This window comes from Cyprinodon tularosa, unplaced genomic scaffold, assembly GCF_016077235.1.
Source record: "Cyprinodon tularosa strain WSP-4 unplaced genomic scaffold, ASM1607723v1 ctg245, whole genome shotgun sequence".
In the NCBI taxonomy this organism is placed as follows: domain Eukaryota; kingdom Metazoa; phylum Chordata; class Actinopteri; order Cyprinodontiformes; family Cyprinodontidae; genus Cyprinodon; species Cyprinodon tularosa.
Genome location: NW_024038908.1, coordinates 556,259 through 571,190, shown reverse-complemented (window position 1 = coordinate 571,190; position 14,932 = coordinate 556,259). Strand labels below are relative to the sequence as shown.

Genomic DNA, 14,932 nt, shown 5'->3' with positions numbered 1-14,932 from the left:
GGTCACCTGATGCATTCAAATCTGTCACAACACTAAAGGATGTTGATATCAGCTGTCAACCTTTAACCCTAATTGGGCTTTTTTTTTAAGTGACAATCTTAACAGATCAATAAAGCCCCCTGGAATCAGATTACAAAGAGTGTCCATGACCACACGTCAAGAGGACGCTGCAATCCAAACCTAGAAGATATGGAACAGGTAAGAGAGGGGAAAAATGTACTCAAGGTACATCTAGTGTACATCTAGGTTTTTACTGTTTGTTACAACGTAGAAAATAACTCAAGATGTTTCTCTTTTGTTTTTCTTAACATGTTTATCAACCATAAATAATTGAATTCAAAACTTAAGACTTTGATATGGATTCAACCCCATAAGATAAAACGTTAAAACTGCAAGTCTTATGGTAATACCTCTGGCTGCTGAAACCCAGGCACACTGAAAAGACAGCATCCATAAACAGACAATTTAAAGAGTTGCAGATCCTCAATTAGACTAAGGTCTAGGCTTTATTGGAGTTTTCACAATGGTCATGGTTTTCATCCATAAATAGCATTTTACCACCTTGCAAGCAAGATGGATTGTCCCGAGATCTGTGAAGTTCACAAACACGCGAAAACATATCTTTCAAGAAGCATATCAATGCATAAGCCTTGATACAGAAGGGTTTCAGACCAATGAAAAGCAGTGATGTGTATGACATCCATGCATCAACCAGAGGTGGAAGGTTGAAGCTAAACAATTATTTTTTTAGCTGGAATGCCATCTTTTCTTTTTAAAAATGAGCAAAAGACTATGTCTTTCCAGTTTTAGATAGGGAAAGATGTTTGTGTATTCCTGCCAGAACTGGTAATAGTTTGATTTATCAGTTAACTCTGTAGTAAATTAAATCAGCAATGTGATACATCACAGATGTTACTGAAAACTAAAAGCTAAAAACTCTACATGTGAGGCAGAGGCAGGTGCCTTTTGGTAATTTACCCAATCAGCTTGAAGAATTGTATTGAATGTCCTTCCCATTTGCGAATGCATTCTATGGGAGCATTTCTAGATGCATAATGTGCAGAATTAAACTTGGCTACACAGATACATCTCACTTATGCCAGGTTAGCATTTTAGATGGGCCAAAGAGTCCTGGTTAGCAAACTGTAAATCCATTGGCTCTTTATTATGATGCCTTCATGAAGAGATTTTCACTGTGTACAACTAACAGATGTCTTCTTCAGCTAGAAAGGCTCCTGCCTGACTAGTTGCCAGTTCAGCCAAACATTTGTCTATTGGATGGTTTGCAAGAAAGGAACATTTTGGTAAGGGTGAATCCCTTTGTGAGGCCCTGTAATTGCTGCTTGATTAAGTGGATGGTAAGTCTCTCTGCAAAAGTTCTTTGTTTGCTCTAGAGCTCTTAGTAGATGCAAAGGAACTGTACTGGAAGAGAACTTAGATGCCGGGAAGCAGCACTAAGTTGATGCTAGGCTAGAAAGAAGCCATAAAGGCCTGTTAGGGTACATTAGGTGGAGGAGAGGGTCATAAGGGTTCATGAATGTTTCAACAGGACAGGGGCATTTGTCTTCCTGCACTACTGTCAAAAAGCCATCATGACTCAGTGTTTGGGGGTGGAGCAAACAGCTGCGGTTGAATTGCAGAGATACATGGGCGAGCAAAGTGCAGATACAGCACCTCACATGAGCATCAGTACTTCTAACTGTGGCCGAGCACTCAGTGCCCTTGTCTTCTTTCAGTTTTTATCTCTGTAATTCTTTGTGGATGTTCAATTCAGATATTCTCGCTTTTGTTTTAGCTGTACTGATGTTTGGAGTAGTCATCGAGCATCAAGTGCTTAAAGGATTATTCTGCCTGGAGGTATCTCTACAGAAACATCTGAACACTGAGGTCCTTTGACCCTCAATGACCTTTTGGGAGTTGCTGGAGGTCAGGGTCAGTTGTCTGAGAAACAATAAGGTGAAGTTTGGCCAGTCTGACTACATAATCACTTTTGAAAAGAAATAAAGCAATAAACGAGAACTGAGGAAGAAATCAAAGTCAATATTTCAACCTCAGGTTTTTACATATATTCTTTCTGGAGTCTACCTTTTGATTTGCACTTGTGTTTTATGCAGGCTACAGAAAAATTATTTTAGGACCAAAGGTGATGTCAAACAGTGTGGGATGGAGCACTTACAGAAAAAGTAACAAAAATTATAAAACCATAATTCACAGCTTAAGTTGTCTTTTATGTTCTTTTTTATATGGTTAGCATTAATAGAATGGTACGCAATGATGTATTTCATCAAGTCTGCTCTGGGTGAGTTTACTGCTGCATGAGTTCAATAAAATGTGGTACAAATAACTTTGTGTAGCAGAAGCTCCTTTTAAAACCACAAAAAGGCCAAATCTACCAATCTACACTGCAAAAACAATCTTAAAATGGGTAAAAAGTCTTAAAATAAGGGTATTTAACCTTAATAAAATTATCTACCTATGGAATTAATATGTTTAGAGTTAAATTTCCTAATTTAAATGTATATTGCCTTAACCCATAGGCAAAGTGTCTTACTTACTGTACCTGCTCAATTCAAGAAAAAATAACTTAATATAAGAAAAATAATATACTCAAAATATAGTTTCCCTTATATAATTATATAATCGAATATAAATAGTTCTAACACCTTTTGGGCTTCCTTCAACTTCAGTCATGTTAGGATGAAAATTAAGTGCTTAGGTTTGAAGTTGTTCACTTATAGGAACATTTTGAGCTTTAACAGTGTCTGTTGTTACAGCAACTTGTAAACCTTTAGTGATGCTACATACCTTCAACTTGATTTTTAGTACGATCACATAGTATCATAATCTTCAGATGTTATAGACCACACAATCTTTGACGGCCTGTTAATGTAGGGAAAGACTAACTGAAGACCTGAGTAGAGTAAAGGAAAAGAATAGAGGGTTGATAGATAAATCACCTTTAGAGGTACAAGTTTTAATATTTATTTCCCTCCCATCTGCCTAGAATCTGCAAACAAAGTAGATTAAACAAAGGAAAAAACTTCCAATAAATGGTAGAAGTCTATTCCCCTCGAAGATTAAAAAAAAAATCTAGATATTTGAAGATATTAGAATATTTAGAGTATCCTTCCTTAGACCAGTGAGCCCCTCTAAGTTTTCATCTAAATGGATAGATTAGTTAGGATTAACTGGACAAACAGCAGACATCTTTAGAAGCAGAAAGGTCACCTTGTGTGTGCATAGATATGCTTGTGGCAGGACTACAGTGACTGTCCATATGTTGTTAATCCTTCCCTCAGGAGTAGAAGACAATTTTCTTTTTTCGTTACAGCAACAAAGTCGGTCTCCTTATGTTATTTCACAAACCTTACACTAATTAATCTTAAGAGGCTGAAGTTTGGAAATCTGGTAAAATATTTGACTTTCTAAACTCTTCCTTACTAATATCTAAAAAAAAATAAATAAATAAACTCTAAAAAAAAGATTTGAATATAAGCCGTTTCTTTTTGTTCAAATTGAAACTTTACCCAGTATCTTCGACTTATTAAGAAACATCCCATATTTTTGTCTACCTTATATCAAAAATCTTTTAACTTATATTTAAAAATGGACCCATTTTAGATCAATTAAGGTGTTTATAGACATGCTCTGTCTAATCGGAAGCCAAAGTAATCACTGCATTTCACTGTTTTGTTTAAAGAAACATTTAAATTGCCTACAATGATATAATAGATGATGCAATATTTGTAGGGGATTCAAAACATCGATTTAACCTATGTAAAATACTGAAAGAAAACAAAGCCTATTTGTAATTCAGCAAACCAGTTCAGCAAAATTCAGTAAATCCTATTTTCTTTATGTTTTGTTTCCAACAGGCATGATTTTAACTTAAAAGCCAAATCATTTGTTAAATTGCACCTTTGAAGCAAGGAATATATTGGGAGTAGCCTGAAACCCTTTTTACGCTACAATAAAAACTTCCTTGGAGGTACTTAAGGATTCAGTTTAAGAAGTTACATCATTTGGAAACATGAGAGGCTTTAAACCCCACAATTTGACAGAACATCACAAGAAAGCAGAAAGCAGTGAAGTAAGAGCTTTTCTCCTCACTACCCTACTGCCAGCTCCATAACTCATAAAAAAAGAAAAACAGTTGGGAGGATACAAAAGCCTTGCGCATAAAGACACAAACAACACATAGGGAACTATTGTAAAGCGTGATGCATGGGGAGCAGAAGCCTATAACACTTTCTAACACCTCGCATAACAATGGCAGATGTCAGCCTACGAGCAGATCTGTTTCTCTGAGCCATGTAACAGATGAACTACAACCCTGATATTATCAAAGGGAAACCAGCAATTAAGATGGATGGAAATATACAGGTAGACTGTAGAATTTATAACAGGCTGCTGTGGGGTGCCGTTAGAGGGAGGGGGAGGATGTGGCCACGTGTGTGTCTGCAAATATGTTGCCCCATGGGAGCATCCAGCAACCTCACACCACCCCCCACTGAGAAGGATAGGGCCATCTGCCCACCTCTTCCATCAATCCAACCAAGAAGATACACACACTCCAAAGCAATATGGAGAGGCTTTGTAGGCTGTTTGATCTGCCTTTCATTCTGCTGCTGAGCCTCTCTGCAGGCCTTCTGCTGTACTCTCCTCAACCGCAGTTGAGATCACCTCCGACTGACCTGACGCATGCTTCACAAGGATGCAAGCTGATAATCCTTATTCCTTCACTCAGAGGGGGGATTGTGTCATATCTATTCAAACACAAATGACTTAACTTACATGTTCCTTTCAAGGTAGATCCTAATATGCTCAATACCAGGATTTAAAATGAGATAAAGTAAATGGAGGTGCTTCTAACACAGGCAAATGCTAGTTTGAGTAAGATTTAGCACAAATTCTTAATTTAAATTTAATAGGGAACTTAAATAACTGTGAAGATGATGGTGATGTACCGAACAACCCTGATGCACGGGGGTCAGCTGAAGGAGCACTTTCACTAACATCTGCTTTCCCTTAGTGCACACAGGTACACAAAACCTGCATAAAAACCACAATAAATGTTAATTTACATGACAAATCTGAAAAGTGCAGCATGCATCTGTAATCTTAATTTTTAATATGATGACCCTAAATAAGATGTGGTGTAGTCAGCTTTTTTTTCCCCAGAAGTCTTCCAATAGTTCACACCTTTGTGTACTTTGATAAATCTGTGTATAAGTCAGCTTGATTTGTTAGAGAACAGTAATGAACCAAATTCCTCATGAAAACAGAGAAACATAGCAGGTCAGGAGGAAAAAATATGGAAGTTTAAATCTGGGTTGAGTTACAGATATAATATCACAAGCTTTTAAAGGTCTAAATTCAATCTGTTGTCCATAAACAGAAAAAGTATGGCTCCATGTCCATACGTACTAACTAGTAGTAACTAAGTAGTAACTAACAAGCCTGACTAAGAGAGATAGTAACACTGGAGGAGCGACAGAAATTCTCATCTCAGAAGAAGCTTATGCTGACAACTATTAGTTATATCCTTATCAAATCTAGTGCTTTATAGAATACTGGCTAAAGAAAGATGCCCAAAGACAGCCACCAAAGGGATTTTCACAATATTCCACTTTGAGCAGTTTAACATAGTAAGGTGCTCCTACGTTTTTGGGAAACATGAAAAGTGCCAAAGATGTGGGAGAGTAATCTTTCAAATTACAGAACAAACCATTCTTATGGTGAAACATGATATTGGTAGTATCATACTGTAGGGATGTTTTTGTCAGGCTCAGAACAAAATGAGCAAGTATTAAAGGCGGAAATACAGTTAGGTTTAACAAAATGTTTATTAAGGATGGATCTGCAGAGAAGAGCATCAGCATATAAGACATCTGCAGGAGGAGAACACAGGGTAATAACCGCTTCTATCTGGCAAAGGATGATAGTGAACATGTGAGTCACTAACTTGGTCTTAAAGTTCAGTCTGTGCCCAGATGATCAGGTTGGTTCGACTCGGTTGGCTGCAAGCAAGATGCGGCAAAACCGAGCAACAAATATAGACAGGACAATCCAGAGGATGAAGCCAAAGCCAGTGTAGAGGACATGCTCAGGAGGCAGAGCCAGGAGATTACAGGGAAAAACAGGATGGTGTCAGAGATCAGTTCCAAGTTCGGTACACAGGCAGAAATCCAGCAGAACTCCAAGGACAAGTCAGGCAAACAGATCAGAACTGGGACAGGCAGGCTCAGAGGTCCAGAGGCAGAACAGGTCAGGATCAGGCAATAATAAACACTCAGGAATGCTAGAGAACTCTCACCAAAGGCTTAAATAAATGGCACTGATGACTGGTTTGAAGGTTGGTTAAATAGACGCCTAAGCTGGTGAATCAGATGAACAGTAATGAGAACTGGGCGAAGCTAGACAGGTGAATGAAATGAGTAATCAGACCAGACCTCAACGCCAAGATCATGAGAGTTTTAGGATGGCACAAGTCAATATTTTAAAAATAGTTACGGGTTTTAATACTATTGCAAGATAAAAAAACAAAAAAAGCAATAAAAGGATACCCAATACAAGTAGATATAGATAATTCCACCTAATTTTCCTCCACTGATCATATAGCCTTTGCAAAAGAATCTAAAAGTTTTACTTTCTCTGACATTACTAAGTTTTAATGTTGCTTGGAATCTGACTGAGGCATATATATCGACATAGAGCTGTTGTGGCTATAGTTTATAAGTCCATTCAGCTGAAAATCTGATCGCTGCCTGAAAAACACACACACACACACACCCCAGCAGCTATTAGGCAATCAATAGGCACATATACATCTGAGCTGTTGACTACTCAGCCCAGACTATGAGCAACGTCTAAATGTACAAGGTGACTCCATCTGTAAGAATGTTTCAGCAGCATATCTCTCCTCCTTATATCAGTGTGCATTATTAATTAATCACAGTGGTGCATTTAGTTGTGACCACATTTGTGGGCCGTGCTTGAGTGGTATAAAGTATCAAAGTGCTACACTTGTTTGGTAAAGAGTTATGTTTGCTCCGGTCTCCAAGGGAATTAACTTCTGCAAACATGTTAACCATGGAGCTCAGTTATTATTAATATTACATTAATACAGAGATGAATCTGATAGATGGCCCCAAAGAGGCCCTGCTGGCTTGACTGGGAGGTTAAATGTGAAATCAATGCATATAAACGACCTAGATAAAATTTCTCCCATGCCCGAGTCCTAAATCAGACAATCAGAGGAGGTGCTGTAAAACCACTCTTTTAGCACCGAGTGCTAACAATCTCAGTAATTCAGCCATGGCAGCTCATTCTCCTCGGACTCCTTCTGTCTCTTTTTTTGTCTTTTCCGTCCTTCTCCTCCACCCCTCTGGTCCTGGGAAACCACAAAGGGGAGGATACCCTATTTTTACACAGTGGAAAACCCAGTCGTGGTGTTTTTGATGGGGGTGTTATACCTACTCATGGGAGGGGCAGTTTCCAATGAAGGTTGATCTACACTTGTTCAAGCAGCCATATTTTGGCTATTTGGAGGAAGAGAGGGGTTGTTGGATATTCAGGAAGGTGCTGAACCTTGAACCCTTTAAAGAAGAAACAGAAAAGAAGCAAAAACACTTTCCTCTATGATCGCAAAACAAATGCATTTGGAATAGTATCTATCTATCTATCTATCTATCTATCTATCTATCTATCTATCTATCTATCTATCTGATCTCAGGGGAACATGTGTGGGACAGTTGGACTCAGTGTGAGGGCAGATGTCATTCACAGTGAACTGCTTTGTGTGTGAAGCTATAGACCACTTTACAGCACCTCCCTATTGTCATTCATTAGCTCCAAGCAGAGTTTCTTCATTTTACTGAGAGCATCCAGGCTGAAAACAAAGAGAGACAAAAAAAAAGCACCATGGCACAACACGTGAAGCTGGAATTTTTTTTTTCAATCTGTCTCAGGATCTAGTTTTTATTTGAAATTCAGCTTTGTCAAAAAATTATTTTTCTTTCTGACACTTGTTTAATTGTTTCTTGAAATTTATAGTTTCTTTTTAATTTGCTTGTTTTTTTATGTATAAAAATAGTTAACTTGCTCACCTCTGTAAGATTTGTAATAGTGAAAATAAAAGAAATACATATTTTCAACACTCATATTTATTTTTCCATGCGAACATTTATTTTATGCTGTTGAAGAAAAAGACAAAACTTGAACAAAGATAAACCAGTGCTGTTGGTTTGCTTTGCAAACCACGCGGAGTGCGTCACTTTAGGTGACGCACTTTATAAATTAAAGAAGAAAATACACTTTACATTGAATATATAAACAAAAACAAACAGGAATGACTAAAATACTTGGTAATAATGATAATAACAAAACCTGCCCTGACTTAACCAGGTAGAGAGATAGCTTTAAGCCATGTAATAAAATAAAACATAGTTACATAAATAGATGCCCTACTATTTAAATAATCCTGGTTAGTTTTAAATAAGGCTGTACAATAGTAAGCATTTTTTTCCTGGGTAGTCTAGTTCCAGGGGCGATAATCAGAGTTTGAAACTTTCAACCCGGGATAAGTTGGAAACCTTTTCCCTGGATTCTTCTGAGCTTTTTGGATTTCCTCCACTGCAAGTCCAGAGTCTTTTTCCAGTCCAGTTCCAGAAGAAGGGAGGACAGTGATGGTGTCCATTGGTCTTTCTAAAGGAGAAGAAATTAATGAATTTTTTTTTTTCCAAAAAGTTAATTTTACTCTCATCTATTTACTTATTTACAATGCAATATTAAAGAAAAAATAAACAAGATAGGGGAAAAAAACATTTTAAAATAGTCTCTTTGAATATAATTTTAACACTTTATTTTGCATCATCTTTATTTGAGCACATTTATTTATAAATGTGAAAATAAACGCCAATAAATCTCTAACCAATATTTTTAGGGTAAAAATAAATTAATTTCTTACTTTTGTGGATGGTCTGATGGAAGCTGAGCTCCTGCTCCTCCAGAAAAGCGGCCCCGCACAGCTCGCAGGGAAACGGCTTGTCCCTGGCGTGGGTCCGGCGGACGTGGCTGTCGTGGGCCGCGTGGGAGGCGAAGGCCTTCCCGCAGTGCTTACACTTGAAGGGCCTCTCTCCGGAATGCTGGCGGATGTGAGTGCGCAGGATGCTGGAGGCAGTGAAGGCCTTAAAGAGACAGGATGGATTTTGATACATTTTAAATAGGTAGACATATAAACATGTATATATGTGTGTACCGATCGAAATTATGTAAGATTTTGTTTTATTAAATACAAACAGACACTTTAAACGGACTCGGAAATATCCCTATTTTTAAATTTGTATTTATTTTTTTCGTTATCTTTTTTGTTGTTGCTGTTTTTGTAAAATATCTAAGAAAAAGGGGGATTTTTATTTTTTAAACAAAGTAGCTATAAAATAGCTTCGCTCATCCTAGTGTCATAAATAAAAAGCTTGGGACGTCGCAGGACAAAAGTCCGAGAGGAACATCTGGCGATAATTAGACTGAAAGTCGCTCCGAGGCGCGTGCCTGCCGCGAGGAACAATCAACCAGCGCTCATTCTGTAAGCTCCGTGAAAAAAGGAGAGCTGCTTCAAAAAAAAAACGAAACATTATTGCTACAAAAAAGATCCCGTTTCATGCTGTAAATTCTATTTTCAGTAATACGCCTGTATACAAATCTTATTGCAATTTAAGTTATGTTATTCGTTGTTTAATGAAATTTAAATATCGTGTTTTATCATTTACCTCTCAATACTAATGAAAATAAAAAGGAAGGTGAGAGTTTTTTCTGCAAATGTGGTACAGAGTGTGAGGACAAATGTAGTTAATATTAATTATTTGAATTGTGTTTTTATTTTTTTAGATGGCTTAAGATATTCTGTCCAATAGCCTGACTTCTCTAATATGATCATTTAAAACTATCAAACAAAATAAACTTTGGAAAACAAGAAAAAAAAAAAAAAACGGAAGCCTATTTATTTATTTTATTGCGGCACCATTTGTCCTCATGTTATTTACAGCCAACTATGTCAACCAGTTTGCTTACAAGAGAGATCAAAATAAAAAATAAAAATAAAAATATATTAAAAAACATAATACTTACTAGATTAAACTAATTTAATTCAATTCCACTTTTGATTAACAGCGATTTTATATAGTAAGTTAGTTATGTAATAAAAATAATTAAAATATTTTACAGTACAGTATTTTATGGTTTATTTTCTAACTCTTCACTTTTATGTTGCACTTATAAATTTTTCTAAGGTCCACATTTGTGTGACCATTTTTTCTACAATCTTTTTGCTGATGTAAAAGACAGAATTTCCCCATTGTTGGATAATAAAGGGATTTTCTATTCTGTTGTATTCTAAAAATCAAAACGAATTTTATTATCTCTCACATCTACATTTCTAGGATGTCCTCATATTTCCTACACCTGTAGGCCTATAGAGATATTTTTTGAATAACCTCCTTGTTTTCACTTTGGAAATCTTTGTTCCTTTGTGGCCTAGTCTTTTCCCATGGGGCAGGGGAAAATAAATATGGGAAATAAACTTTGAAAATAGTAGATGTTTTTTTTTTTTTAACAAAAATCCTTTTTTTTTTTTTTTTTTTTACTACACCAATAAACTATAATGGCACACTCTTACCTTGTTGCAGTATACACACTTGTATGGTCGCTCTCCAGAATGGACCCGCATGTGTTTATTAAGACTGGAGGACTGAGAGAAACTCTTCCCGCACACAGAGCACTGCAAGAGACATTTAAATATAGGCTGATTAATGCAACTTGTCACTTTTACTGGAATTTAAAGAGTGAAAAAAGGCAAACTGATTTAACAAATATTACAGTATGTCACAGACAGCTTCATTCGGCTTCTTTATTTAATGCAACCATTCATAATGTATACTTTAAATTAATGTGATAGTCTAAATTGACTTCTCTATTCTAGATATCAATAAGACTTAATTCATCCAGTGTTAGAGTAATCCACTTCTCAATAAACCTTAAAGGAACATGGCAAATGTAACCCAACATAGGAGCTGTCCTTTCAGAACCATGCATACTTTTACAGCATAACAATAATATTCCAAAAGGTGTTTCTAAATACATATTTCAGCATTCTACCTTGTGAGGTCTGTGTTTTTCGTGCACATGCAGAATGTGGATCCTCAGCCTGTCCCTCTTCTCAAAGGACCTGTTGCACAGGTGACAGGGAAACTTGCGGTCCCCTTGGTCAACGCAGCGTGTGTACTTCAGGTGCTTATCTCTGTAATACTTGTAGGCGAACACCTTCCCACATCTGTCGCACTTAAAGCCCTCTCCTGAATCTGCAGAGGAAATAAAGGGGCCCTGTTGTGATGCAAACTGAATGAACGTTGAATAATGAGAGGAGAAGCAGTAGATTCACACCTTCAGCTGGAGAAGCACTGCTGTTGTTGTCCTCTCTCGGGTTCTTCAGCGTCAGTGGGATTCCAAGAAACTGTGTGTAACAGTCTCCATACCATACCAGGAGCTCCTGGCCTGGTGTGATCTCCTTGCAGGCTTCATAGTAGATCTGACCCTGATCCTGCACTGTGATCAGATTCTGCTCCTCAGGAAACCGAGCGCATTTCACCAAGGACATCCAGTTCCCAGAGGTGCCTCTGCCATCCACAAAATGACTCAGCCGACCATTCTCAAAAACCTGGAGGAGAGCAGATGATGGTGCTATAATGTTAAAAAAAAAATAAATGCTGCAGCCATATGTAAAATACATCTAAAATTATAGTTGCATCACCTCCCACATCAGAGTGTTGTCATCATATGTTTTGATCTCACTGGTGTTCACATGTTTTCCTTGGAAAGGTCCGAAACGGGTGCCTTTAGGGATGCTGATCTTATCTGTGAAAACTCCACAGTGGTAAGCACTTCCCCATGCAGCCTGGAGGACAATCAGTCCTGCAACAAAACATCAAAATTAAAAACCTCTAATATTACATTGTTAGAAAAGATCAAATATGGCATTAACTTACCCTCTGGAAGCGCCTGAGTTTCTTTGTCCAGCAGGGAAATGGGGGAATCAGAAGCTAAAAGGCAAAGCACAAAATTAAGGCTGTATATAGATAGTTATACAGTAGAATAGATAAACTGTATTCTGGAAACATTTTTATCGATGAACTAATTATATTATTCTTTTCTATTATATTTCAAATTATCAATTGTTTTGGGTTTTTTTTGCATTTAAGCTTTATTTATACTTTCACCTATGAACTACTAAATAGACAAATACATACTTAGCAGATTATCTATTTGTTGAATCTCGCCACAAAATAAAATCATGAAACAAATACTAAAATCATTTTTCAAGCATTTCAACAGAAAGAAAAACTTAATTATGTAACAACACTTTCCATAAATAATTGGGTAATATAGTTTATGATACATTTTAAATTAAAAGTTGATATCTAATTGTTAATACTGAAATAATTCAGTGCTTTGGGGCTTCAGAACAGGAAATAATAAAATAATAATAATTTATTTTATTTTTTACAATTTACCTGAGTTTAATATTGTTTTATAACAAATATTAAATAGGGTTTTTAAATAACCAACATATCTATTATTATTCTATTTCTTTTTTGTTTTGTCTAAGATTAATTTTATTCTGTCACCTACATAAATATTATTTTAATTATGGCTCTATGTTAAGCATCAAGTTATAGTTGCATCCAGGGCGCTTACCTGAGTTTTCCTGCAGGGTCAGTCCTGATATAGCGTGGCCCCTGCTGCCCACCTGGTCCCCATAGTAACCATAAAGCACCATAAACAAGTCCTCCTTGCTGAAGTTAAAGGATGGAACCTTTTTCTCCGTGTTCGGCCGAAACAAGCTCTCCTTGCGCGGCGTGGAGGAGGAGCAGACAGATGGAGAGCTGACGCTGGACGGGCTGCTGAAGTCTGAGGACAGCGGTCCGGCGGCGTGCTCCGTCACCACCGCGGCCAGCTCCTCCGGCCTGGAGTACTGAGCGTGTCCCGGAAACATCTGGCTGCTGTACGGCAAGCCAGACGCGCCGTGAGATACGCCTACGTGGAACCCGAGGGGCAGGGAAGCTCGGGCGTCCGACACCAGCCGATCGAGTGACTTGAGCGGGTGGAGGAGACTGTGTGTCCGTGGGTAGAGGTCCATGTAGTGGTAAGGAGTGGGGAAGAAACCCTGGAGAGGACTGCTCTTCAGCATCTCCGCGTGGTAGCTCCTCTCCTTCAGCATGGCAGAGACGATGGAGACGCACACACTTTTACGCACGGAGGTTTACGGATCCTGAAGGGTGAGTGATACAAGTTTTACGCATTTATTGGTTTAAAAAAAAGAAGCAATTATATACTTTCCAATTTTATTAAAAAAAAATTGTATTCAGCTATTAGTTTTCAGCTTTGAAAAAAGGTAAGGAAGACATAAAATCTTTTTGAATTTCATTGGTTTCGTCTAAAAGTTGCAGACATCTCTCCAACTAATCTCTTCTTCAGTTCTATGGGTTTTGGAGATTTCATTTTTTTTTAAAGTCCTGCCACTGCGGGGTTTCCTGTCACAAATTATTTATGGAAGAAGAATCAGGACAGCTGCAGCTTTAACATTCTCTCATAAAGATGAATCAATAGATTGTCAAGGTTTATGTTTAAAAGCCTTACAATATTTCTCAATGATTTGACAGGAAACTATCTGGGGATGTTTGGACTTTTGTAAGAATGCCTGAACCCAGCTGTTAGAAAACAGAGGATTAAAAAAACAAAAAAAAACAAAAAATCAGGGCAGCCGATTTTGCAATATTTCCAGCTGAGAGGTCACACACCTTACACAGCTGAACTGTGAGGGGGCCCCATGGAGGAACCAGTCCCACCCCAAGCCAACCAGTAAATAGAGACAAACCAGGGTCATGACACCAATCACAAAATAGCCGGTCGGAGCAGAGGTCAGCATTAATGGAGCATTTAATGGACCTTTACCAATCCTGAACAATAATTTACTGAACGGCGGGAAGGAGCTCTGGAAGACGCCGTGCGTCATGATCCGCGCGTAAGTCTTAATTTTGGGGGAAATAATAGCTTATTGATTTCTTTTTATTAGAAGAAGAAAGATAAATACTAAACATAAGGGGGAAAAAAAACTTTTGATCTCTAATAAAGGAAATAAAACTTACCGGTTTTCAGTCAGCCAAAACCCCTGGATGGTGAAGTTTAATCCATTAGAGCTTAGCTTTACTAACCCTAACCTGGGTGCGTTTCTGGTTATCTGAGGGAACCTATCAGGTTCCGGTCCGCTGAAGATGCTTCAAACCTTTTTCCTCCTTCCTTCCCATTGGCTGAGGAATCCACTCAACCTCATGCATCTCAATGTATCTGCGTGGGACAGCCCACCGAGTGAACCTATCCACGGTTCCATTCTGATTAGGGAGATTTTCTCTAAGCTTTCCATCGACAAATACACACATAGGCTTCAACTAGAGAAATTAAGCATAGATATACAGTTTTACAAATAAAATAAAATATACAATGGCAGGTCTATGGTACATTTTTTTGTCAGTAATGTCAGTATTTCATAAACTATTCAACAATAAAAAAGTATTTAAATTCTTTTTTACTCAGCATGCAGAATGATCACACTTATCTTTGATGGTTCCAGGTCATTTTGTTACCAGCTTTGCCCCAATTGGTATCCATCAGGAGTTGTTTGGCAGTTTAAGTAAAGTCTAGTCACTGAGCTCTTTTAACTCTAATATTTATCAGCAGTAGGTCACTCAGACTTGTTTGCTTTTCATTTCTATTTGTGGCCAACAGTATCAACAGACTCAACATTTTTTCCCTACTGTCCAAATCAGTAGATTCAATTTACCAGTGTTTTATCGTGGGAGCAAAGAACAAGAGTATAACA

General features: G+C 37.6%; 1 protein-coding gene across 1 annotated transcript; it reads right to left on the bottom strand.

Annotated features, from left to right (window-relative positions):
* Positions 1-8,276: 8,276 nt before the first annotated feature.
* On the bottom strand, positions 8,277-14,533 carry prdm14 (PR domain containing 14). The gene is made up of 9 exons (XM_038287792.1): positions 14,202-14,533; positions 12,751-13,324; positions 12,042-12,095; positions 11,807-11,967; positions 11,440-11,713; positions 11,155-11,357; positions 10,676-10,777; positions 8,969-9,188; positions 8,277-8,706 (listed from the first exon to the last, which is right to left on the bottom strand). The coding sequence occupies exons 2-9, from the start codon at positions 13,271-13,273 to the stop codon at positions 8,537-8,539; spliced, it is 1,707 nt and encodes a 568-aa protein (XP_038143720.1). The 5' UTR covers positions 13,274-13,324; positions 14,202-14,533; the 3' UTR covers positions 8,277-8,536.
* Positions 14,534-14,932: the final 399 nt, after the last annotated feature.

Coding starts and splice junctions, on each gene's coding strand:
- prdm14 (XM_038287792.1), bottom strand. CDS start 13,273: ATGCTGAAGGAGAGGAGCTACCACGCGGAGATGCTGAAGAGCAGTCCT. Junction 11,714..11,806: donor ACAACACTCTGATGTGGGAG/GTGATGCAACTA, acceptor GCTCTCCTCCAG/GTTTTTGAGAATGGTCGGCT. Junction 9,189..10,675: donor AGTGTGTATACTGCAACAAG/GTAAGAGTGTGC, acceptor TGTCTCTTTAAG/GCCTTCACTGCCTCCAGCAT.